A 23,692-nucleotide genomic window follows, 5' to 3' on the forward strand; every position below is an offset into this window, starting at 1 on the left:
TGAGGCATATGAACGCTTTGGGTGTCTCTGAGAGTTCAAGTTAACTTGGCCTTCTGATGACTCTGTTAGGACTGGGCCATCTTCTTCTACCTGCCTGGCAAGGACCTAATGCTAAGGCAGATTTTTTTCCATCTTTTTCAGTTAGGGAAACCCAGTTCCTTGGGCGGATCCAGACAAAGTGGATTTCCATCCCTGGATTTTGTGCCCACGCCTCTGGGTCACCTTGTCTCCCTTGGCAACAGCTACTGCTGTTTTTGGTCGTGGGCAGAGAACTAAAGGCCACATCTTGGGGAGGTAGCTAGCTGGCCTCACACTGGTGATATCGGTGTGTCTCAGCCCTGTAGGCTGTGGGGTTTCTTGTCAAATTGTCTGTTCTGTCCTCACTGCCTTTTATAACTAGGGCTTTGGAAAGTTGACAAAAGGAAATGTTGAACCTAGTTATCCCACAGGGTGTGTGGGGTGGGGCACTGGGTACTTAAAAATACTCTGCGAGGTCTGGACCTTGGGGTGTAAGGAGCCCTCAGTCTAAGGAGATTTTAACAAGCCTGTTGTGGCTGATACGAAATCTTGAGCAGCAGCAGCTCCATGGGGCGATTAGAGCTGGACACTAGGGCCCCCCAGACCACACACTTGCTTCTGTCACCCCGGCTCTAACCTGTCTCAGTGATCAAGAGAGCTGGAGTGGTACAGGCTCACTGGTGTCAAGAATGTCAAAGAGACCGGTGCCAAGACAGTGGTAAGAGCCTGATTTAGATACACCAACAGAGGGGCTCTCAGGGCACTCTGAGGTCTGGCAGGATGGGCAGAACTTTGGCAAGCTGTGTAACAGCATCCTACTTGTCACCTAGTTGCGTACCTGAGTACAGCTGCGGGTATCTTCCTGGCCAGTGTATAAGAATGGAGTTATCGCATTTGCTACCAAGAGGTAGAGAAGGTGTGTGTAGGTTATGTCAGTGATAAGGAGCCAGGTGCACTTCAAGATGACTGTTCTGAGGGACACTGATAACGTGTGTTTCCACCAATGGGACCCATGACTTGGCCCACTTGTTGAGAGCCGGACCAAACTTAGGCCTGGTTTGTCTGGAGGGAGATTGGGGCTTTCTTGCGTCGGAGCGCCAGGTCCAGAGAAAAGTGGGAGGATTAAGCCAGACCCCAGGTCTGACACACACCCTCTCCTCCCTTTCTGTGCATCTGTTCTTTCGGTGCAACCTCCTCCTGTTATCTACCTGGACTTTGCCAGGCTGCTCTCACCCTGGGGAGAAAGGGAAATGATCCCCATCTCTAACACTCCTTTCTCAGGCTTCTGGGGACAGACCGAGGGTGTAGGAGGGGCGTCTTTAATACCGTCTCCATCTCGGCGTCTCCTGTCCTCCCTCCTCTCTCAGCTGCTCAGAGCACCATTCTTCTGTGGCCCGTTGGAAGCAAGCTCACCTGCTTGACATCCTCTCCTTTCTCTTGTTAACCTTGATTAGGGGAGCTCCGCGCAAGGGCTGGGATGAGGAGGGTTCTGCGGGACACCGGGTAGCTGACTGTGGGGCTGGCTCAGAAGTATGGCCAAACCTAGGAGCCACTCGACGTTCCCTTGACATTTGGAACCTTGGAACTTGCTGCTCGCACCCAGGAGTTGAATGTGTGGGCCGCTGCATGTTGCAGACAGCCCGCTGCTCACACTTCGTCATCGAATGTTACAGGATTGGATTCTGTGGATTCATTGATAGGTGTTAGCCCCTCCCATGTCTGAGTCAGTATTCCAGGAAGTGGAGGAGGATGCAGAGATAAATTGGAGATGGTCCCTGCCTGTGAGGAGCTTACACTTCAGTAAGGGAAACAGCAATAAGGCATTGAGTGTCTATTTCTTCCTTATTCCCAGCCATCAGAAGAAGTATGAGCTCTAGAATGGAGTGATATTTTTTGGGGGCAGGGGGGATTATGATGTGTTTTTTAAATATTACAGAGGTCACTGTGTTAGAAAACAAAATAATGACAGCCATCTGTTTTCTCCAGAAAAAGCACAGAAATCAGGTCCTGTATCTTGCCGTTTTAATACCTGGATGGATTTAGCAGTTCACTTAATGTCTCAGAGCCTTCGTGCCGGCACCTGTAAAATCAGGAGGAGGTAAAGCCTGTGGAAGTGTTTGGTAAACCAGAGTTTGACAGATGTGTTATGTTTAGACCTCTGTGTGTATCATTCATTCATTGACTAAAGTATTCAGTCATTTATTAAATACCTACTGTGATGAGCAGGGCAGGGTGCCTGTTCTCAAGGGGCTCCCTATCTAGAGTGGGAGACAGACTTGCCCAAAATACAGGCCATGAGCTGCAGCCAAGGGATGTACAAAATGCCCAGGGATGAGGGGGACAGACCGTTAATTCTGTGGGAGGAGGTGGGGAGAGGAGGGAGGAGTCCCTGTGAGGTGGAAAACCACGAGGACAGGAGTTATTATCCAAAGGACGTTCCTGGACTGTAGTACGATCATACGAACTTTTGGGTTCATGGTGATCGTTGCCTACAAGACCGAGGATGTCTTTATCTTCTTTATCTTTCTTCTCTCCCTAAACGGAGCACTGCTATGAATTCGTTACCTCCTAGCTCGCACCGAACTAGCGACTAGTGACTTGTGTTCAGTATTTTATGCCACTGTAAAGTGTCCTCGCTTTGAAGTAAAGAGTCATTAGTATTGCAAACCTGAAATTCAGGTTTCCTTGGTGGAAACAGTGACTTTAGACATATGAGCTCAGAATATAACGGATCATGTCGATAAGAAGTGGACACCTTGGAGGTGATGGTGGATCCTCAGAATTTCAGACTTTGGGTGTGACCTAGCTTTTCATTTCTCTGGTTAACACTCGCTGAAAGTAAATCCTATAAACCTGAGTTTCTATATGGACATAAGAGCTTTTAATAATGTATTTTAAGAAGTCTTTGCAAGGATGTAAAGTGTCAAATGACAATTCTAATAATAGAAAAAGTCAAGGAATACAGTAGTCGTATCGTTCTGATGAGAAATGCAAGCAGCCGATGGCATTGAGAGAATGGCTTGAGCTTATCCCATCAGCAATCCACTTAAAATGAGTTTGAAAAATAAATATTGGTTCAATAATGTAAATTTGTAATTGCTGGAAATAAAATTAACACGATTTAATGGACTGAGCAACTGTGAATTTTCACTTGTTCACTTATTGGGAGGTTTCTAAATGCCATTGGATGCACAATACAGCCGTGTCTCTGCATGAGCTCCTTTATGAATAGGACCAAGTAGCGCTTGCTTCATTTATTTATTTATTTTTATTGAAGTATAGTTGATTTACAGTGTTGTGTTAGTTTCAGGTGTACAGTGATTCAGTTATATATAACATATATATATATATTCTTTTTCAGATTCTTTTCCCTTATAGATTATTACAAAATATTGACTGTAGTTCTCTCTGCTATACTGTAGGTCCTTGTTGGTTATCTGTTTTATAAACAGCAGTGTGAATGTTAATCCCAAACTCCTAACTTGTCCCTTCCCGCCAACCCCCTTTCCCCTTTGGTAACCGTAAGTTTGTTTTCTATGTCTGTGGGTCTATTTCTGTTTTGTATCTAAGTTCATTTGTATCTTTTTTTTTTAGATATAAGCGATATCACATGACGTTTGTCTTTCTCTGCCTGGCTTTACTTCACTTAGTCTGATTAATCTCTAGTTCCATCTGTGTTGCAAGCAGCGCTTGCTTTAAAACTTGAAGTCCAACTCTATTCCTTTACCTATTCTCCCACCTTCTTTATTCACCCGTCCCCCAGCCTCCTTGAAGCTCTCTAAAGTGGAATGCAGCTTTCTCAATCAACAAGGCTCATGAATAGTCCTAATTAACTTTGTCCTTGTCTCCTTTGATGTATTGACATATTTAAAAAAAACCAAAACCCACCGTGCCCCCTTCCCCAAATCTATGTCTGGTAGTACCAGTCTGCTGGGAAGGGAACTGCCTAGAAAGGCTGCCGGTGAAGGGGCCTGGGAGACTTACCAGCCTTTTGCAGACGCGAATGTCCTGTGCAGTGCCAGATGAGACTAGCTCTTCCCCAGGAGGGCTGGGCATCATCTGTTGACCACTTCAGTCTCCCCATCTTCAAGGGCGGTGGTTCCTGGAAACGGTTGGAAATTGCCATATTAAACCCACCCTGCAGAAGTCTGGTTTCTAATTTTACTGTATTCCAGGTTTTAGAACAAAGATCCGAGAGAACTTGTCCAATTCATGTTTATGCTTTCCTTCAGTGCACCTACTGGGTGCCCAAACCTGCTCCAGGTAGCAGGGCCCCACCAGTGAATGAGGCAGACGCCCGATTCTGCCCTCCCGTAGCCTCTGGTCCACTGGCTGCTCAACAAGAGTCCTTTGGAATTGTAATAATCATGTATGTGTTCACTCTGGTTAACTCGTAAGTACTGTTTTCTTAATGCCAGAGAACCAAATCCCCCAAGCTCTGCAGTTTATTGAGTCCGGATGCGGGGGGGTGGGGGTGTGTGTGGTGTGTGTGCGTGTGTGTGTGTGTGTGTGTGTGTGTGTAACATTATTCTTTGTTTTGACTTAATTAACAGTTTTAGAAATAACAAATCTAGAGCACAAGTCACACTGTCTGCAGTGATTATCTGAGGCCTCAGCTGTAAACAGCAACCTGCCACCATGGCACACTGCTACAGTGTTTTGACAGAGAGACTTGGTTTAAAACGAAAACATGGTAGAAGCCTATTAATGAAGAAGTTTTGCTAATGCTGGACTAGGCTGAAGTTTGTGTCGCAGGCCTTTTCTCCCCATAAATGTGGTCAGAGAAATATTAGTCATAAACAAACTTTGGGGAGTCATTTTGGAGGCAGGAGTCAACAGACCTGAGGAGGTTCTAGACTTAAGCTCTGTTTCTAATCAGCTGTGTCACCTGGGCCAATTCACTTACCATCTCTGGGCCTCAGATGTTCTCAACTGGAAAATGGGCTCAATGAGCTCTATCAGAGGATCTTTCTAACTCTAAAGTGGTTTTCATGCAGGCCTTTTAGAAGCTCCCCTTTGCAAGCATCCAGTTGATCACTGAATCACAGATCTTTCTTGATGAATATCCCAAGGCCCTATGAATTTCTATAGTTGAAAGTAATAAAACTATAATTCAGCCTTTAATGTTGGTTATTTTCCCCCTCTGCCATCCTTGCCTCTCCCTCACCCTGTGAGTCTAAATCAGTGAAATATAACTACAAAGGAAAATAAAAATAACTGAATAGGAGGGTAACGAAGTGAAGGCTGTGTGCCTTGAGATGCAGTGAGCAATTTTTCTTCTTTTGTTGCTATTTTTGGCTATTCTCAGAGCAGGAAGTTTACTTAAACTAATGACCACAATTGCCTAAAAATGGTGAAATGTGAGAGGTAGGCATTATAGAGGATACCTGTGGAAAATGTTTGCTCATATGTCAGGGTTTACCCAGGAAGCTTCCTTTATTTATTTTCAAGCACCTATATAAAGAAAGGCTGTACTCGATTGTGTAAGCGTGCACCTCTTGTGGGGCGGCGTGGAGGTTACAAGTTGAAACCCCAGCTAGGAAATGAAAAGTGAGTTTCCCCCGAAATAGTACTTTTTCTGTATCACATGGCTCTCCCTGATTACATCTGGCAAGTTTTTCTCCTGACAGCTTTGCTGGGAGTTAGGACTAGGGGGTTGTTTAAGAAACCCTGGGTCAAGGTTTGCCTTTGAAACCTACAGCGTTATCAGTCTGGTGGCTTTCCCTGCTAACTCTTGCATCACAGACTGCCAGGCCAAGTTGTAGCTCTGAGGTGTCACCGTTTTTTTTTTTTTTTTTTTTCCTTTGAGACTGGACTTTTGAAAATAGTAATGCTTTTTGGGTGTGTGTTTTCTAAAGGTCTGTTTTTACGCTGTCACATCTCAAAAATGCCAAAAGGCATTTTTTCCTTAAAAAATCACCTCTGGGCTAAGCCCAAATGTGGAGTAATGGACCCAGAAAGGACTTTTTGAGTAGTTACAAGTGGCTGAAAGCAGGCACTGGTGATGGAAGTTGGGTTTTTTCCTTTTGCTTCAAATGTGCCCCATTGTAAACTTTCCTGCATCCTCATGGAATTCAGACTTGAGGTGAGCCTTATTTCTCTGTGTGCCTGGAAGGGCAGGGTGAGTGAGCTTGTTTTGCTACCTCTTTAAATGTTTTGTGTAGCCATTTATCTCTACCCAAAGAGAGTCTTAAAATATTGCTTGGGGAACAGGAGTGGGGGGTGCGGGTGGGCTGGAAGAGCAGAGTCATCAAGGGAAAACAAAGGGCCCTGGAGTCTGACAGACCGGAGTTTGAGTTGGCCCGTTACTGGCTATGTGACAGCCTTGGGGACATCTGCTTCCATTGATTAAGCTCCATTTGCCTCATCTGTATAATGGGCATGGGCCCACTTACCTCCTGTAAGTCAACGCAAATGAGATAAGAGAGAGCAAGTACTTGATTGATAACTTGTGGCTCACAGCACATAGTAGGTGCTTCGTAAACACTCATTTTTCCCTTTCAAGGGGGAAATCTGACTGATGGTGTCAGTAGATTCCAGTAAGGGCCCCCCCACCCCCGACACACTTGTTCTCAGGGCTCGCTGTTTGGAAAACATGGGTTGATGTAGTGAGAGGACCTTCCTCTAGCAGGTGCGCACCAAGCGGCCACAGCCACACCACTTGTTGGTTTACGGCTTGGAAGGCTATTGAAAGACAATTCATATTCTTCGGTGGTTCTCCCCTCCTCCATCATCATTTTAAAAATTGTTTGGCTGACTAAAAATAATAGTATTGAAAATAAACTTTGATGAATCAGTGCTCCTGGGGTGGGGGGTATAAGATCCTGAAGAAGAAACACCGTGACTCACAGGCTCGTCACCGATAGCCTGCCCTTCCGTGTGTGCAAGTGCGTGATGTTTATTGTTGCTGGTGTGTTTCTGAGGCCTGGTTGGAAAGCAGTTTCAGCTCCAAGTACCCCCTCACCAGTTGGCTTGGTTGTCAGGTGAGATTGTTCGGTGCCAGAAGCTCACGGCTCCAGGATAACCCAGATGTGGATGGCGGTACCGTGGGCTGCTCCTCGAGGGGGGCCAGAGGGCTCTCACACTTAGTAGGCCATGCTTTGGACATCCTTTTGGATGTGGTACTTTCCATGGGGCAGAGCTGCAGGGCCCAGGGATGGCCCACGTAGAGTCTGCACTTCCTCCTTCCAGACTGTATGCTGGGTCCCGACCCTTCAGTTCCCTGCCCACACGGTCTCAAGCCTGCTTGCAGGCCCATCTGCCTAAGGAAGGGCAGACTGCATCGGCCGTGGACCGTGTGTGCACCCGTGGGCCCCAGGCTGACAAGGTGGGCAGGGCCGGGAGATGGAGGGATTGGATGGAATTCAGACTCGGGGTGTCTGCATGGGTGTCCATGAAGCCCCTCTAAGTGTGGGGTGATGCTGGGGATGGCCAGCTCTCCCCGAGTGTCTGCATCCCACTGTAAAACCGAGGGGTCAGAGAACTCTGAATTCAAACGCGGCCTCCCAGGTTGTATCAAGGTATTTGTCAATATGATAGAACATGTTCTATTTATCAGTCTGTTATCTTGATTTCTGTCTTTTAAATTTAAACATGACATATCCTATGTGGGCCTTCGTAGGTCCTCTTGCTCTGGGACCCATTGATGGTGAGGCAGGCCTGTTTTTAGCACCCTCCTCTCAGTTATGTAGCCACAACTGGGGCCCCGCTCAGGTGGCACCATTATATGGGCAGGATTGTGGGTACTTCTATAGGGATTGATTTCCCTCACCTTGAACCCAGATCAGAGTGAATTAAATGCAGATCAGGGAGCAGGTGATACGTATGGCAGCCGCCCATCTTAAAGGTGGAGCAAAGAGCCCAACCGCTGTAGTGCGTTTGGTTGTTGGATCTATTTATTGGGCACTGACTTTGTGCTGGGCCTTGGGAGATACAGAGATGCAGAGATAAAGTCCTGTCACTGAACTGCACAGAGGCAAAAAGGGACACGGTGACCACAGTTACGGTGGGCTCATGGGAAAAACAGTCTAGCAAAGGCTGAACAAAGAGGTAGTTGGGAGCCCAGAGAAAGAGCAGCTCTTTTCTGGGGGACCCAGAAGACTTCACAGAAGTGATGCTCCAGCGGGACTTTGAAGGGTGGATAGGAGTGTGGGAGTGAGGGGAAGGCTGCATGGAGCACTGGCCAGACAGAGGGTGGAAGGGCCTGGTGTGTGGGGCAGGGTGGCCAGAACGTGGAAGAGGGAGTGGCCAGAGAGGGTCGGGAGAAGGATGTTGCCAAGGGCTTCAGTTGGCCAGACTTGGCGTTTGGACCTTGCTCCCTAAGCACCCAGGAGATTTTTAAGTTAGGGGAGTGGCGTGGCTGAAGCCACCATTCTATTCGCATTCCTCCCCCACCCCGAGGCTGGTAAGAGCAGGTTTTCTGCCGGAGTTATCCGGGTCAGAGTCATAATCCCTTACACCACCATGTGGACAGCTTTAGGCTATGTCTGGACCAGGGTGAAAATAGTGTTTTGTTGGCCGTCAGGAGAGAAGACAAGTTGTACAGCCAGGAGGGCTGGGGGAGCCCAAGTGTTCAGGTAATTAGCCAGTGAGTCATGCCAGCCTCTTGACATGGATTCCTTGGGAAATGAAGCAGGGTGTCGCTGGGCTCCATACAGAGGCCTCAACATCAGAACCTGGCCTCTCCCTGGGTCTTCTCTGTGCCTGGTACGGTGTCTTTGTGTAGAATATCTCTGGTCAGTGTTTTAAGTGTCTTCACTGATGATCGCCTAGACCAGGCTTTCCAATTCCAGACCACACTGCAATCAGCAAAAATACCTAAATTCTCTACTGCAGACTCATCGAATGCTATCATGTATTAAAAACAGATCATATTCCTTAATAAGAGAGTAAAATAGTTTAAGTTCATATATTTTATCACTGAGAGCAAGCAGAAATTTTGGTGACCACTGAGAGATTGCATACAGTTTACCTCACCTGTTTAGAGTCAGCTTTTTTGTGTTGTTAATTGAAGTTTATAGGTTTTTAGAAGATAAAAGTTTTGTGTCCACAGACTGATTCTAGTTCATGGACCATTTTTGAGAACCCTGATAGAGGCCTGCTGCTGAAGGGGCAGCCTCCTGCAGTGGAGCATTCTGGGCTTACATTCAGAAGACCCAAGTTCGGATCCCTGCTCTCCCCTTTCCTGCTTTGGTGACCGTAGACCAGTCACCTGATTTCTTTGAGCCTCCCTTTCCTCAGCAGTAAAATGGGAAAAACCTTGCCTCCCTTGGTGGGATGATTGCCGTTGTTTATTTAGATGAGCTAGGCATGAAAAGGTCTTTGCAGACTGTGAAATATTATGCAGTGTCGCTCATTATTTCTTTATGAAGCACAACTCTATGGTATTGCTAAAAGCCCTTCCTGTCGGAGATGGAGTTAAGGCCTCCAAGTTCACACCCAGATTTGCACCGCCACCTTAGAGAAAATCATTAACGATGCACAAATTCAATAGGAATGTGAACTCAGGGCGTGCGTGCTGCAGGGTCTGGTTCCAAAAGCTTAGGTGAGTTGGTGCTCGTGGCCTTGTCTGGGGATTTGGGTCAGCTGTGCTGACCTGTAGCTGATCACCTGAGCCCTCTCACCTGGGAGTGATCCTGGCACAGGCAGCGTGGACTGGGTGCTGACTATATGCCAGACACCAAGGTGGGCCATTGATCAGCTGGTTGGTCTTCTTTACCCATCTTCTGGGAAGGATGAGTAATCCATGTTTATAGAAGAGGAAGCAGGGGCTTCCCTGGTGGTGCAGTGGTTAAGAATCCGCCTGCCAATGCAGGGGACATGGGTTCGAGCCCTGGTCTGGGAAGATCCTATGTGCCGCGGAGCAACTAAGCCCGTGCACCACAACTACTGAGCCTGCACTCTAGAGCCCACGAGCCACAACTACTGAAGCCCGCACTCCTAGAGTCCGTGCTCTGCAGTGAGAGAAGCCACCGCAATGAGAAGCCCACGCACCGCAACGAAGAGTAGCCTCCACTCGCCGCAACTAGAGAAAGCCTGCGTACAGCAACAAAGACCCAGCACAGCTATAAATAAATAAATAAAAATGGCTTGGAGTTAAAATGCAAAAAAAAAAAGGAGGCTGAGGCTTTGAGGGGTCAGCGGCAGAACAGGAATCTGAATTCAGGTCTGGTTCCTGACACCCAGTTGCCTGCCCCAAGGCTCCCCAAGAATGGGCTGCTGTTCTCATCCTCACAACAAAATCCATGAACTTGCTCAGGAAAGTTGCTGTAGGTCTCATGATAAGAGATGGAGCTGGATTTGCCTCTGAAGCTTTGCCCCTTCTAGAATCAGGGGTGACTATATAATTTATTAAACAAACCAGGACACTTCTAAGAGTGTAAAAGGGCAGTGCTGTCATTAATGATGGCCAGAAAATGGGCATCAACCTGGACTGTCCAGGCAAACCTGGATAAATAGTCATTCTAAGTCACCCTGCCTCTGGGCCAGTGATGATGATACCTGACCAGGGAAACTGGGAGGATTACATCAGCAGCTTTCTCTGCCACTGCTAAAGTGTCAGGGACTGTCTGGATTATTTACTGCTATTCCGAGTGAGGGGACTTGCCTAAGATCATTCAGCAAGTTGGCAACATAATTTAAAACTGGATGAGACCTTAGAGGTAATCTAAAATAGTCAAGTTAGCACCCGAGCTTACTTAGCTGCAGTAGGAGTTGGGGAACCTTTGGCTCTGCTGATGGCCACTCTGAAGGGAAGGGGGGAGAAGTGGGAGGTGGAGGGGGGGACGTGAGGGTGGCAGTGAGGGGGTGGTAGGGTGTTCACCTGGCTCTAGAACATCTGCATCCTCATCAGGCCATGTCCCTTCGGAACCCAGGAGATGCCCCTAGGTGCAGTGCAGCTGAGATGGGATTTCAGGTCCAGGAGCAGAGTCGTCTTCTGCGAGCTGACCTCTCCTGCCCCCCTGCTCCATTTTCGCTGAGGCCTCAAAGATATTACTGGCTGGGAGCTGGTGGGGGTGTAGTGGATAAACCTTCTGCTGAAGAGTTTTGGAAGGCATTGAGGAAGGAATTAAAAATAACAGCAAGCATGCCTTTTTTCTCTCTTTGATGCTGGTAAATGCATGGAATGTGCCAGGGTATGTGGCCCTAAATAACCCCCTCTGTCAATGCGACTCCGTAGAGAACATGGAAAGGCTTTGCACTGCTTCCCTTCTGCCCCATGTTCATGGGACTGGTTTCTGTGATCGTCCAAGCCTCATGCTTCCTCTCTTGCCCCAAATAATCTGTTGGAAATCTGGAGAGGGACTTGAGTTCTCTATACTCTGCAACCAAACTGTTTGCCGTGGGCGAGGCCCTGTCTGATGAACTCCAAGGAGAGCAGCTGGAGTGACAAAGAAGACTGGTTACAGGCTGAGAAAAGTGAAGTGTAAATTCAAACCAAACTTGGCACTTGCTTGGAGAACTTCAGCTGATACGGCTCTAGTCGTCATCCTTTGTGGCTGTGCTGTGTCTTATAAATAGAACAAGATGCATTTCCTTTTTTTTTTTTTTTAACCCCAGAGACACAAGGAGGCATGTGTGTGGGTGAGTATGGGCAGGGAATATTAATTATTTATGTTCCAGTTCATCGGAGAGTCAGCGTGGGAACTGGCCCCCGGGCTTCATGGAGATGACTAGGCCATCTTGTGGGTAAGGCTGGACTGTGCTTTTGTATCTTTTGAGTTCCAGCTCTCCTCACCATTGCCACCCTCTCCTCCTTAGTGGCAGCCCTCGGTTTCTCACGCCTGGATACTGCAGTAAGCCAGTTCGCTCCTTCCCTCTCCGATCCATCCCATACTCTGGATCAGGGGCCAGACTCACTGTATTAGGATGCTTTGGGCTACAAGTAACCTGAAACCCAACTAACATCTTCACCAGTGTGAGGGCTTATTATCTCCCCTAAGAAGTCTGGAGGCAGGGAGGTTTCGGGCACCAGCAAGGACTTGGGAGCCTTCCATCTTTCTGCCCTGCCATCTTCAGCCCTCATGATCCAGGGACGGCCACAGCTGCTCCAAGAGTTACTGTCTCTACACGGTTGCATCTAGCGGCAGAAAAGGCTGCTTCTCCTTGGGGGTCTCTTAATCCAGGAAGGAAATCTTTCCCAGAAGCCTCCTGGTATCTCGCCAGTATTTTGTCACATGCGGTCTTGGCAGAAATAATGGATTGTAATAAGCCTTTTGATGTCAGAGATCCCGGCTATTTCTTCGGCTCACCAGTACCTGCTAGGCACTTAGTAAATGTCAATTAATACTTGTTGATTACTGTTTTCCTTTTCTGAGTAGACTCCTGAATACTTATCTGATGTCTTGCTGATTTCAGGGGTTATGTTGGTAAACCAATCAGGGACCAGATCTTGCCCTCAGGGAGCTTACAGTCAAGATGGAGAGACCATTATTTGTGTTCAGAATATCCAACCATGTGGGTTGTAGCAGTCTGCTGTGGGGCAGCTTAGGAACAGGTGTGAAATTGGGGCTCAGGGGGACAAATGGAAGTGAGACTCATGGAAGGGGACCATCAGGGCCTCTGAACGCTGTGCCTGAGGATGACACATTTTCCAACCTAAGCAAGGTCTTTCAAGAAGTTCGGATTTCTGTCTCCACCCCACTACCAGTCTTGTTTTCCTGTTGACAAAATGAAGGTTAAAAATTTGCCCTTGAGTATGGAGTGGGGGCAGGGTACAGAGCTAAGCGCCTCCTGCCCCCAGGGGAAAATTTCTAAACGTTCTTGCGGTATTTTAGCTTCGAAACCCTGTGAAATTGAATTGCATGTTTAGCGTCTTTGTGCGTCTCACTGGCTTTGAAGCTGCTGGAAACTTTCTCTGAAAGCATATAGACGAAGAAATAAGAATTCTATAAATGTTTTGTGGTTAAAAACAAACTGCTGGCCAGTTTGTAGAATTTTGGGGTCATTTTCTGATGGAACATTCTGCAGACACGGAATACCCTGGAGTCTTCCTGTCACAGTCAGCTAATAACTGACTTCAGGTCTCCAAATGCTTTTTCATTCCAATTCAGAGAAAACAGAGCCTGTCCCAGGGCCTCATGGGCCCTTATTTTCCTATTGATCTAGGAGCTGGGCTAACTCAGGACCCCCCTGGGAAACATCTCAAAGCTAATTAAAGATGTTTGTTTCAGGTTTGCCTGTTTTTCTTGCTTGATTGAAAAAGTTGCAGTTTTGGCTTTTCTTATTAAAAGAAAAAAGGCCCTATGGCTACAGCTGATCCGGGAGGTGGGAGTGGGGGGATTGCACACTTCAGCGCACACGTGATGTGTTGCGCGAGGCCCTCATAGAGTGGCATCTCTGAGCACAGGGCCGGGCACCAAAGCAGCTGCTTTCCTTGAAAATTCTTGAGTCTCCAGGAGGAGAGGCCAGGTGAGCCTGGGCATGAAACCCAATGAAGTGGTTCCAGGGTGAGGCTGGTTCTGTTTGACCAGCTTGAGTTCTGAAGTTAATGGTCCAAGGTCCCCACTCAGAGAGAGAGTTAGTATATGGGGAGATGGAGGCCCTGACAGCTATTCCAGGGTGTCCCCCGACCCTTTGTTTAACCGCGGCTGTGGACCAGTGGTCTCAGATGTTTACCGTCACCTGTTTATAAGAGGGAAGTGTGGTCATATTTCTATCTCTCTTGTGGGCTGCACGGTTGCCTTACTGGGGCTCATGTGGGAAGTGGTTACCGTTCAGAGGAGGGTGAAGTAACAGTACTCACAAAGGGACTTTGATCCGACAATCTTTTTGAATGTCACCTTTTGACCACTGTTGTTTTTTTATTTTGATTTTTTGTCTATCAGCCTTAACTTCAGTGACGAGAAAATCAAACCACATGCTGGAGCTCGTTCCACCCAGCTGGGTATCACAGTTCAGAATTGCAGCTCAAAGTGCTTCTCCTCTCTCTGGGTTTCACTGGGGGGTTGACTTCCAGATCTGTAGTTCTGCACAGCTAGAGACCCTCAGCTTCAGCTGTTCTCTGGGCTTCCACATCTGAACATCCCAGCAATGCCTGCAATCGAACATGGGCCATTTCTTTCTATCCTCCTTCCGTGACCGACACTAGTCTTCATCTTCATCATTATCGGAGCCCCCAGGGTCAGTGAAGTGTTGAATCAGTCAGAGAACAGACACACGTGAACACGAAGGAACCTTGGCATCCCGTTTCTCTGATGAGGCTGAGGGCCCTTGGCCACTCTTTGGTGGAGCTTGGCTTTCTGGCTCCAGGAAGGTCAGCTTGGCTTCTCTGGGTATTGGTCTTCGCATCTAGAAAATGACAAGCTCCAAGAGAGAACCTCAGAGGTCTGTATCGGCTCTAATACTTCACGACACCTTTCTGCCCTCTCTTCCTTGGCTTCTGGGTTTTCACTCTTTTCTCGACGCATATATTTTCCTGGGAGGCAAGTGTAATTTTTCATCTGATGCTCTACCGTCAGAGGCAGCCCATTCCTTATTTAATTCTATTATAGTCACGGTTTAACTCACCAGGTACTTACGGAGCATCCTCAGTTGTCGTTGGTGGTGGCAGTACCGCCAGACACCGTGGTCCAGGAGGTGTGAATGGCCCGTGGATTTGGACGGTCATACGTACTCCTGCTGCCTGGAGCCGCCAGGCTTCTATTCCCTATTCCCAGGCTAGGGGAAATCAGCCTTCAGGCAAAGAGGAATTCTCATTTAGCCCAAAGCACAGGTTTCCTGTGCTTCTGGGACCAGCTGCGTTGCGGCCGAGGTGCTGTAAAAATACAGGAAGGAAGGGAAGCGTGTTCACAGGTTGGTTAGAGATTTTGAAACCAACAATCAACTCTCTTATCCACAAGAAACCAGAATCCACTGCTGGCTTTCGGGCTCTCACACCCGCCGCTCGACAGAGTGCTCTTTCAAAACTGGGGTAGACTCTTTTTGCTAATGGCTTTTTCCATGAACCCCAGCCAGCCAGCAAGTATATTCTTTGAGGATTATGATTTGACCAGCACGCTCAGGAATCTTTAAAGAGAAGAACCATCTTTGTCCTCAGCTGTTTTAAGGCCAGTCAGGAGACAGAGCCTTCTAGAGATGAAGTAATGAGAGGCTGGCCACTGCAAGTACACAAGAAGTAAACAGTGGCCATTCCCGTGACCCTGCTTTTTTTGGGAGTCTGTCACCCCAGGGGCTCCTGGGTGGTGCACAGGAGAGAGAACCAGAGGTGGAAGACCCCGTTTCTAGGCCTGCCCCATTGTGAACCAGCTTCGTGACCTTGGGTGAGTCACTTTGCTACCCCGGCCCCTGGTTTCCTCCTTGACAAACCAGAGGCGTTGACTTAGCAGGATTTTAATGTTTCTGCACCTTAAACATTCTAATTCTGGAGCTTGCGTTCAAAGAAATGACCAACTCTGTTAACTGATTCGGATAGTTTCAGGATCACTGTACAATCGCTCTGGGGGCTGGAGATTGGGGCCCGCCGTTGAAGACAGGATGGAAAGAGCTTTGAGGTGCGGGGTAAGCCGTGGCAGCTGGGACTCCTGCTTCCTAATGACCACATTTGGTGGTCGGGCTCACCATGGAAGGTTCTCAACCTTGGTTACTTATAAAAATTCTGATACCCAGACCACACCTCAGACCAATTCAGAATTTCTACAGGCGGGGCCTGGGAATCAGTATTTTTAAAGTTATCCAGGTGATTCTGGGGTGTGGCCAGCATTGAGAATCAACAGCCCTAGATCTTAAGTAAAGCTGTGGTTCAGTGTTCTGGGCATCTCTTTTAGGGGTAAAGTGATAGTGGTTGGTTTAAAAAAAAAAAAAGCACAGTACACAGAGAGAAAAAAAGTTCTAGATTTGAGAAGCATGTCGATTTGGTAATCACAGCTGTTGATGGTGAGTAGTTGCCCTGAGATTTGGATCCCCAGTTTTCTTTCTCTGGGTCAGTGGTTTCTCAAACATCTCTGAAGGAGTAGAACCATCTGTAGTTGGTTATTTCTGCTTGGGAAACTCAGAGTACTAAGTGGGGGGGTGGAGCCAGGGCAGGGGCGGAGCAGGAGTGGATTAAACAGACCGTAACATGCAGCCACGCATAACACGCAGCCACGCCTTTTTCATGAAGCCAAGTCAGAGGCCCCAGCCAGCGCTGGCATACCTTAGTGTCAGATCCTTGGCGATGCCCCGGTGGATGCGAGGGGCTGTGAAAGTATGTGCTGTGCCGTTTCCTGTGCCTTGGTGAGTGTCCCTGCCCTCGGTTGAGAGGATCCTACCACCCTCATAAGCCATCGCATCGAAACACTTCCGTTTATGCCCAGTCAGTTGTTCGTGCTTCCCTGCGGGGACTCCATCCCTACAGCCAAATGCAATCTGAGGGGACACAGCTGTCCAGAGTAAACATTCATGGGAAAGGACAGCTCAATTCTAGTATCTTTTCAGGCAGAGGGGAGGGCATATTGTGATGGTGGTGGGATTGTGAAGGGGACTGCTTAATGGGTGTGAAATGAGGTTCAGGAGGGAGGAGAACTTGTCGGTGTTGATTAGCCCCGAAGGGCCTCACATATGGGGAGCAGGGTCGAGGAGCTTTTCCAGTGACAGGGTTTGAGAGGTGGGTGTAGACACAGATGCCAGATGGAGGTTGTTATTTCTTAGACGAATGAGGAATCCGTCAGTCACTAAATGTTTAGGAAGCAAGGCACTCAGAGAAATGGCAGATACGGCCTCTGCCCTCAGAGAGCTTACAGTCTGACTTGGGGTTTGAATACACAAGTGTGGGATAGTACGAAGGTCTTCTGTGCTGTGGGCACATGGTGAGTACCCAGGGGTTCGGAAGGAGGGGCCATGGAATGGGTGGGACGGGACAAATGCATCAAGGGATGTGGACCTGGGCTAGTGAAAGGGAGACACATGGGCCCCACTAGTGAAGTGTGTCTGTCTCCTCACTCCTAACACGACGTTGATTATCTTTGGGGAGCAGCCCCGAGGGGCACCCCATTGCCAGTAGGAGAGACTTTATGTTCTTGCCTCCCACCAAAATTCTCTGCTTTCAGGAGTCAATTTTCCTCTAGCTTTTTCCTTCTCCTGTGAGGGGTGGTCTGCCAGCCCTCTGCTTTGATGATTACCATCTGCCCACCTTAATTTCCTGCGTAGTTTCAGCTCGAAAGCCTTTCTGGACCCAGAAATATCATGTAAGATGATTGTTCTTGGTTCCAGTAGCCACCTGGCACCCTCTCAGCGGTGGCTGCATTTCAGGTATGCATGGGAATGATTATCTGTGCATCAGCGAACTCGAGTTTGTCCTGTGAGCGAGTTGTGTGATCATTGGTAAATGCAGGACTGGCTTTGTTAGGCCCTGACTGTGGCCAAGGCTGTTATTTCTCTGCGGGTAATTATTTCAGGCTTCACGGTCACAAGCTGAGCATAATCAAGGGCAGATAAGAAAGCCATATATAGAGCAAAGTACATATTTCTCGAGGTGGGCGGCAGAGGCCTCATATATATGTGTGTGTTGGTGTATGTGTGTTTAAAAAAAGACCTATATTTTCTGGGCAGTGGAACTTCAGTTTCCAGTAAACATCTCTTCCCTTTTTACTTTACCTTTTAATTTGGTGTTTATGGTCTCTGTGCTTTGAAATTGTTTTGCTGTGCTGCCAGCTCTGCCTGAAAAGGGGGGGCGGGGAGAAAGCCAGGCCCTTGGGAAGCCATGGTTTCGATCAGAGTTCTTAGAGTTCCTCTGGCCCAGCTGATTGACGGCTCAGCGGTGATTGCTGGAGCTCATCTAGAAGAATAAAAACAGACGCCTGGAGTTCGGGGATATGCATTTATTCGTTTCTCCCCGTTACCGCCTTTATCGCGGGAGGCATCATCTATATGTAATTCTGGTCTGGGGTTTGTTTTCTCTGTTCCCCATTTGCCCACGTTGATGCTTCTGCTCTGGAAATCAGAAGTGCCCAGAGCCCCAGACCTGGAACTGATTCTCTGAGACTGTGGCTTGGAGGCTGGGCACACACGAGGCTCAGCTGTTGCTAAGTGAGAACAGCCTCGCCCGGTAGGCTTGCTGGATCCCCCGTTATTTGCTTCACCTGTTGGCGGGGGTGGAAGGCAGAGGGGCAGGCAGGGGCTGGGGAAGCCCACTGCGGAAACACGTGGGTGGAGGCCAGGTGAAATGCATGGGTGAGGGTGAAGGTCCGTGGAGGAGCGGAGAGCAGGCAGAGCTGGGAAGAAAACCCACAAGAGCAGCAGAGCTGTTGGGCTGCGTCGCGGGGGCAGGCTCGAATGAAGGAAACACAGGCGGTGTTCTGCTGCTTTTTCACACCTTCTAGTTGGGCGCAGCTAGGAAGGCTGTTTCAGAATCCCCTTCAATGAACTGAGGGAGCAGCTCCCGCAGCGGTTCACACCTGGCGTCCGTCGGCACCTGGGAGCACGCCGTGTGGACAGGGCTGCTCAGACCTCTGTCGGGGTGACCTTTTCTCCGGACAGAGAGAGCCCAGTGAACTGAGAAGGGCAGGCCCTTCCTCAGGGACCCTCAGCACCTGGCCGCGCAGAGCTCCCAGGAGGCCCCGGGAGAGCATTTGACACACAGCAAACATTCTTGAGTGTGAGCACAGCCGGCAGCTTTCTCTTGCAAGGTAGGCTTTTTTTTTTTTGGCTGGGGGAAATGGCTGCTTTTGTTTTGTTTCTGTATTTCTGAAGACACCAGATTAGGAGCCCCCAGAGAGGTGAGAGAGACACCCTGAAAACCACACACCCCTTCCCGGTCAGCTCTGCCTGCCTGACGACCATTGCTGCCTGGCTGCTGTTTCAATGCACTGTCCTTTCCCCCACTTTCTCCTCCCTCTGAGCCTCTTGGTGATTCTGAATAGCAGGGAAAGCAGCCAAGTGTCCTCCTGTCTGTGACCTTCATCTGCCCCCTCCTGTGGGCGGGGTGGGGAGGGGATGCGGAGCATACTTGAGGGTTTGCAGAGCGCTTTCCCATGGTCCTGTCTTCACAGCAGCCCTGGGAGAGGCAGGAAAGTGGTCTCACCCCTATCTCGTAGGTGACGGGGACAGTCTCTGTGTTAGTGGAGAAGCAGGGACAGAGACCCTTCCACCAGTTCTTCGGCGGGGTCGTTCTTTTACTGCACCGAGTGGCCTCAAAAATAAAGGCACGAGGTGTGTGTGCTCGCGAGGGTTCTCGGTGTGTCCCTCCGATGATACCAGAGTCTTTTCCAACCGCTGTCACCGGGAAGGGGAGACACCACCATGACCTTTTATGTACTGTATTTTACAGTTTACAAAGTGCTGTCATCTACCTGATTTTATTTCATCTCTGTGAGCATCTCTGGGAGTCGATGCTAGTCCAGACGAGCAAAGGGAGCCCTGGAGATGCTGAGTGACTCAGCCCAAGGCCCCCCCAGCCGGTCAGCGGCCCCGGGGGAAGGGGGGTAGCACCAGCTGGATGGGGAAGTGAGAGTCCAGCGGAGCAGGGGGTGGTGAAACCAGCAGCTGGAGGCGTTGAGTTTTGCTGTTCTTGTCTCCGAAGCCGCACAGGGACATGGTTCCTGACCTGACCCTCCCCTGGAGGGCTCGACTGTGGATGCCCTGCCCTGAGTGGAAGCCTGGACCCCCAAGTGTGAGGCGGAGGCACAGCCAGGCCGAGCGAAGGGCTACCCCGAGGGAGTGGGGACAGGCTGCTTGGGAGCGGCCGGAATCGGGGTCCATCCTGCTCGGCTCACACAACCGCGAGGCCGACGTGGCAGGGCGTGTGCAAGGAAGACGGTACTTCAGAGCAGGGCGCCTCTCCTGGGGTAGGAGGAAGACCTGGAGTCTGACAGGTTTTGCTGAAAATCCCAACTCTGCAACTTAGGAGCTGTGGGCTCTGGGGACACTTGCAACACTTGGGACCTCAGCTTGAGGGTACTCACTCTGTCCTTCAGAAGCATGGGGTCCCTGCCACAGTCTGGGCCATACACAGTAGGTACTCCCCGGGTCAGAAGTGACTTGATAGGTTATCTAGTCCAACCCCTTCAACAGATGGAAACTGAGGCCCTGAGAGGAACAAGGACTTGCCCAAGGTCACAGTGAATGTGCGGCAAAGCTAGAGTTCGAGCAGGTCTCTTGATCCCCCTGCCTGGGTGTTTTGTTTACTTGTGCTTTGCCTGAATGAACCCGGGGTAGCTTTTGTTGTTAGTTCACACCCTGGCCAATAGCCCTGTCCCCGAGTAGATAGTTTTCTTATGGAGTCAGCCAGCACCCAGGGATGAAAGTGTAAGGCCTCTGATGTCGGGTTCTTAGGGAGAGGAGAACGGGTGGGAGGACGGGGCGGAGCGGTAAACACTTTTTGGTGCTTGCCTGATGTGAACCATCCTGGTTTTCCAAGAATGCTCGATGGTAAGCACGGTTCTGACTCTGAAATGTTCCACTCAGAGTTCTGGAGAGTAGACGTGCATTTCTCGTAAAGCCCTTGAGGCTTCTCTCTGCTGCATTCCCCACCCCCATCTCCCTAGGGCTTTAAATCATCTTTGGCTTGGGGTTGAAAGTAACCCATTACAGTGGTGAGCCTTGTGGTCCATTTTGTGCAGTGTTGTCAGGCTAAAATATTATAAACAGACCACCAAACTGTGTTTGGTCCAAGGCCAAGAACCTCCTTCTCCACTTGAGCGTTTGATTATCTGCTACAGCGTTCAGCTTTGAGTTCAGTGCAGGAATCCAGCATAATTTCTTATATTGTTACCATCTGGTTTTGTGGAGTTTTGCTTTTGATTTTAATTGTGCCCTTTGGGAGAGAGAAACCCTACAAGTGGTGGGAAAATAAGATCCCCCTTCCTCACCCTGGCACCCCAGGCACACACACGTTGCTGCCATGGTGCTTGGGGGACGTGGCTGAACAGAATCCTCTGAATTTCTGAGCGTCCTCTTTCATTATTCTTGCTCTCCCAGCAGCCCCCGGGCCCTTGGCTACTTCACAGGGATTGCTCAGATCTGTCCCAGGTCAGAGCCTGACCTGAGATGGAGCTGCCTCCGTGGTAGTGAGGGCTGAAGGTGGTTTGGGGTGTTGCCCAGTGCGACCCGCCCTGTCCAGAGACCAACATTGCGGTGATAACGTTATGTGACCTCTTTAACAAGTGAGTCACTTGCCCTCAGATAACCACCGCTACTTTCATGGGGAACTGCTAGTACCATTGTGGCTGTGGCCATGGTTTCTGCAAAAGAAGGTGTTTTTAGAAATGAAGGTACAGAGATTGGTCTCCTTAGATTTCTTGTCATGGACTCCTGGCTCCCCAACCTTTTCCTTATCAAGACTCACCTTGTTTTCTCTTCAACCATGTGCTTGGTACCAGTTTTAAATATTAGTAATTGGGCTTCCCTGGTGGCGCAGTGGTTGAGAGTCCGCCTGCCGATGCAGGGGACACGGGTTCGTGCCCCGGTCCGGGAAGATCCCACATGCCGCGGAGCGGCTGGGCCCGTGAGCCATGGCCGCTGAGCCTGCGCGTCCAGAGCCTGTGCTCCGCAACGGGAGAGGCCACAACAGCGAGAGGCCCGCGGACCGCAAAAGAAAAAAAAAATTAGTAATTGATGATAAATAACTGATACTCTTCTCACATTCTTGGAAGACAACCTTCATATTGTTACCTCTTTTAATTTTTCATGTTATCTTCTAGAGTTGTCCGTTGGCATAAGCATTTTTGTGTAGCTGTAATCAGAGTATGTCAGTAAGTCTAAACAGGAAAGCAGGAACCACCATCAAGTATTTACCACAAAGGGAATTTAATACAGGCCTTTGTTACACAGGTGATACAGAAGCTGAGAAGCCAAACATGGAAAGGCGAGGTGACCCAGAGCTTAGTGGCAGGAGGTCACTCCTGGAAGAGTGGAAGAGGTGGTGTGACCGGAGCCCAGGGTCAGGGTCACTGGTGGGCCTATGTAGAGCAGATGCAGCTGCTTCTATTAGAAATGCCCACCCAGGGCAGAAAGGGAGAGAGGGGAGAAATGCCCTGGCCGCTCCCTTCCTCCCACCTTCCACTCTCCCACAAGTTCCTGCTATTGTCCAAACCCCCCAGCAGCCCCCTGACATGAGGCCTAGAAAGTCAGGAGTCAGCCCTGGGGATACAGAGCAGAGGACAGGAAGATGAGTAAGGGATTGGAGGACACACAGCACCTGGACCAGCCTAGGACGCCAGCCTCCTGTTCTAACTTGACATCATCATAAGCATCTCCTTGTGTCTCCACGTGGTCTTAATTACACATTATTTCAAGTAGATGTACCAGAGTTAACCTAACCATTGGGAGAGTGCTTAAATTGATGATAAATCAGCAGTTCTCAAATTGTGGTCCCCAACCAGCAAGTATCAACATCACCCAGGAACTTGTTAGAGTCTCAGGCCTTACCCCAGACCTTCCCGCTCAGAACCCCTGGGCTCATGGCCCAGAAGAAGTCTGTGTTTCCTCTGGAGGACGCTGACACACATTAAAATTTGAGAACCACTGTTACAGGTGATCCTGCACCTCACTAAAGGTGGGGACAGGATAGTGAGGGTACTGTTGGCCAGGGGTCTTTATAGAGAGAAGTGTGGTGTGGAAGAAAAGGCCCAAGACTCCAGGGCTGTGCACCTCTAAGGTCAAGCCTTCTCCCTGCCCTTAACTTCCCTGGGTGATTGTTTTCTGTTTTGTTCAGCAGCTAAAAATATCAGCTCATCCCAGTGGTGGGATTATGAGGATTAAATGAAATAATGGGCATGATGTGCCCTATATGTTGGGTCGTCTGGAGCTTTGGGGAAGGAAATGTGGCAATAGCAGCCCACTTCTGGGCCCTAGGACATTGGCCCTGGTGCCAGAACCTGAGGGGTGTAGTCTAAAAGTCAATGATGAACACTTAGGAGGTTGAAAGTGAGCTTTAAGGCAATAGGAATCTTGGACTGAGGGTTCCATATCTGTAGTCAAGTTTCCCCTCCCCACCCCGTTTTTATTAGTGGTGCTGACCTGACTCTGTGATTGCCACTATCTTGTCACTCTTTCTTGTCTGGCCATTTGGTGCCGTGGAAAGGACCCTGGTCTCAGGCCAGGACCCCTGGTTTCCGTGCTGGCTGTGTCTTCTTGGGTGAGTCAGTTGTCTGAGCTGCGCTTTTCATATTTGTAAAATGTCTCCCCTCACTGACCATGGTGCGGATCAGGTGGGATGATGGATGTGAAATCGGCCTTGAACTTCAGTGGACCCCTTGAATATAAAGCTTTAGGGTCCACACCTCCAGCGGGGCCCTTTGCCAGCCTTGCCGTCTCCATAAACCTCTTACTCTACTCCCAAAGCAGGTGGTGCTTCATCCAGCCAAGGCAGGCATCTGGGTGCATCCTTGTTCTAACAGTGACCTGTAGGAAGGCACCAGGCCAGGGATCTTCCACACATCTTTCTCTTTCAATCCTCCCAGCAGCCTTACCGAGGAGGGAGTCTCACAAGAAGTAACCAAGGCCCAGATAGCTGAAGAGGAAGGATGTAAACAAACCCAGTCCTGAGGGGACAGACTGAGGCACAGTTGGCCTCAGGGTCATCCACAGAGTTGCTGTTACTGAGAAGGGAAAAGGGAACTGGGTAAAGGTCCTGCTGACTTACGGTGATATATCAGGCCTGCAAGTATTGTGAATGCAATTGACAAGCCAGTTGGAGCCTGGCTCCCCGACAGAGACCCACGCAGCCAGTGTTCCCATCTTATTGCCTCTGGCAGCACCT

At 49.3% G+C, this 23,692-nt stretch overlaps 1 protein-coding gene across 4 annotated transcripts in view; it reads left to right on the forward strand.

The window, feature by feature from the left end:
• The window catches only part of SMAD3 (SMAD family member 3), a 119,872-nt gene that overhangs the window by 2,867 nt on the left and 93,313 nt on the right, over window positions 1-23,692 (forward strand). Inside the window, exon 1 of one of the 4 annotated variants that reach the window (XM_067751699.1) lies at window positions 5,833-6,103. The exons of 2 other annotated variants lie outside the window; for them this stretch is intronic. In XM_067751699.1, coding sequence (XP_067607800.1) covers window positions 6,054-6,103 — 50 coding nt within the window. In that variant the 5' untranslated portion in view covers window positions 5,833-6,053. Of the gene's footprint in view, window positions 1-5,832; window positions 6,104-16,080; window positions 16,231-23,692 lie in introns of those variants that run through there. One more of the 4 variants, XM_067751695.1, reaches the window with a different exon arrangement.

This window comes from Pseudorca crassidens, chromosome 1 (genome assembly GCF_039906515.1).
Source record: "Pseudorca crassidens isolate mPseCra1 chromosome 1, mPseCra1.hap1, whole genome shotgun sequence".
NCBI classification, from domain to species: domain Eukaryota; kingdom Metazoa; phylum Chordata; class Mammalia; order Artiodactyla; family Delphinidae; genus Pseudorca; species Pseudorca crassidens.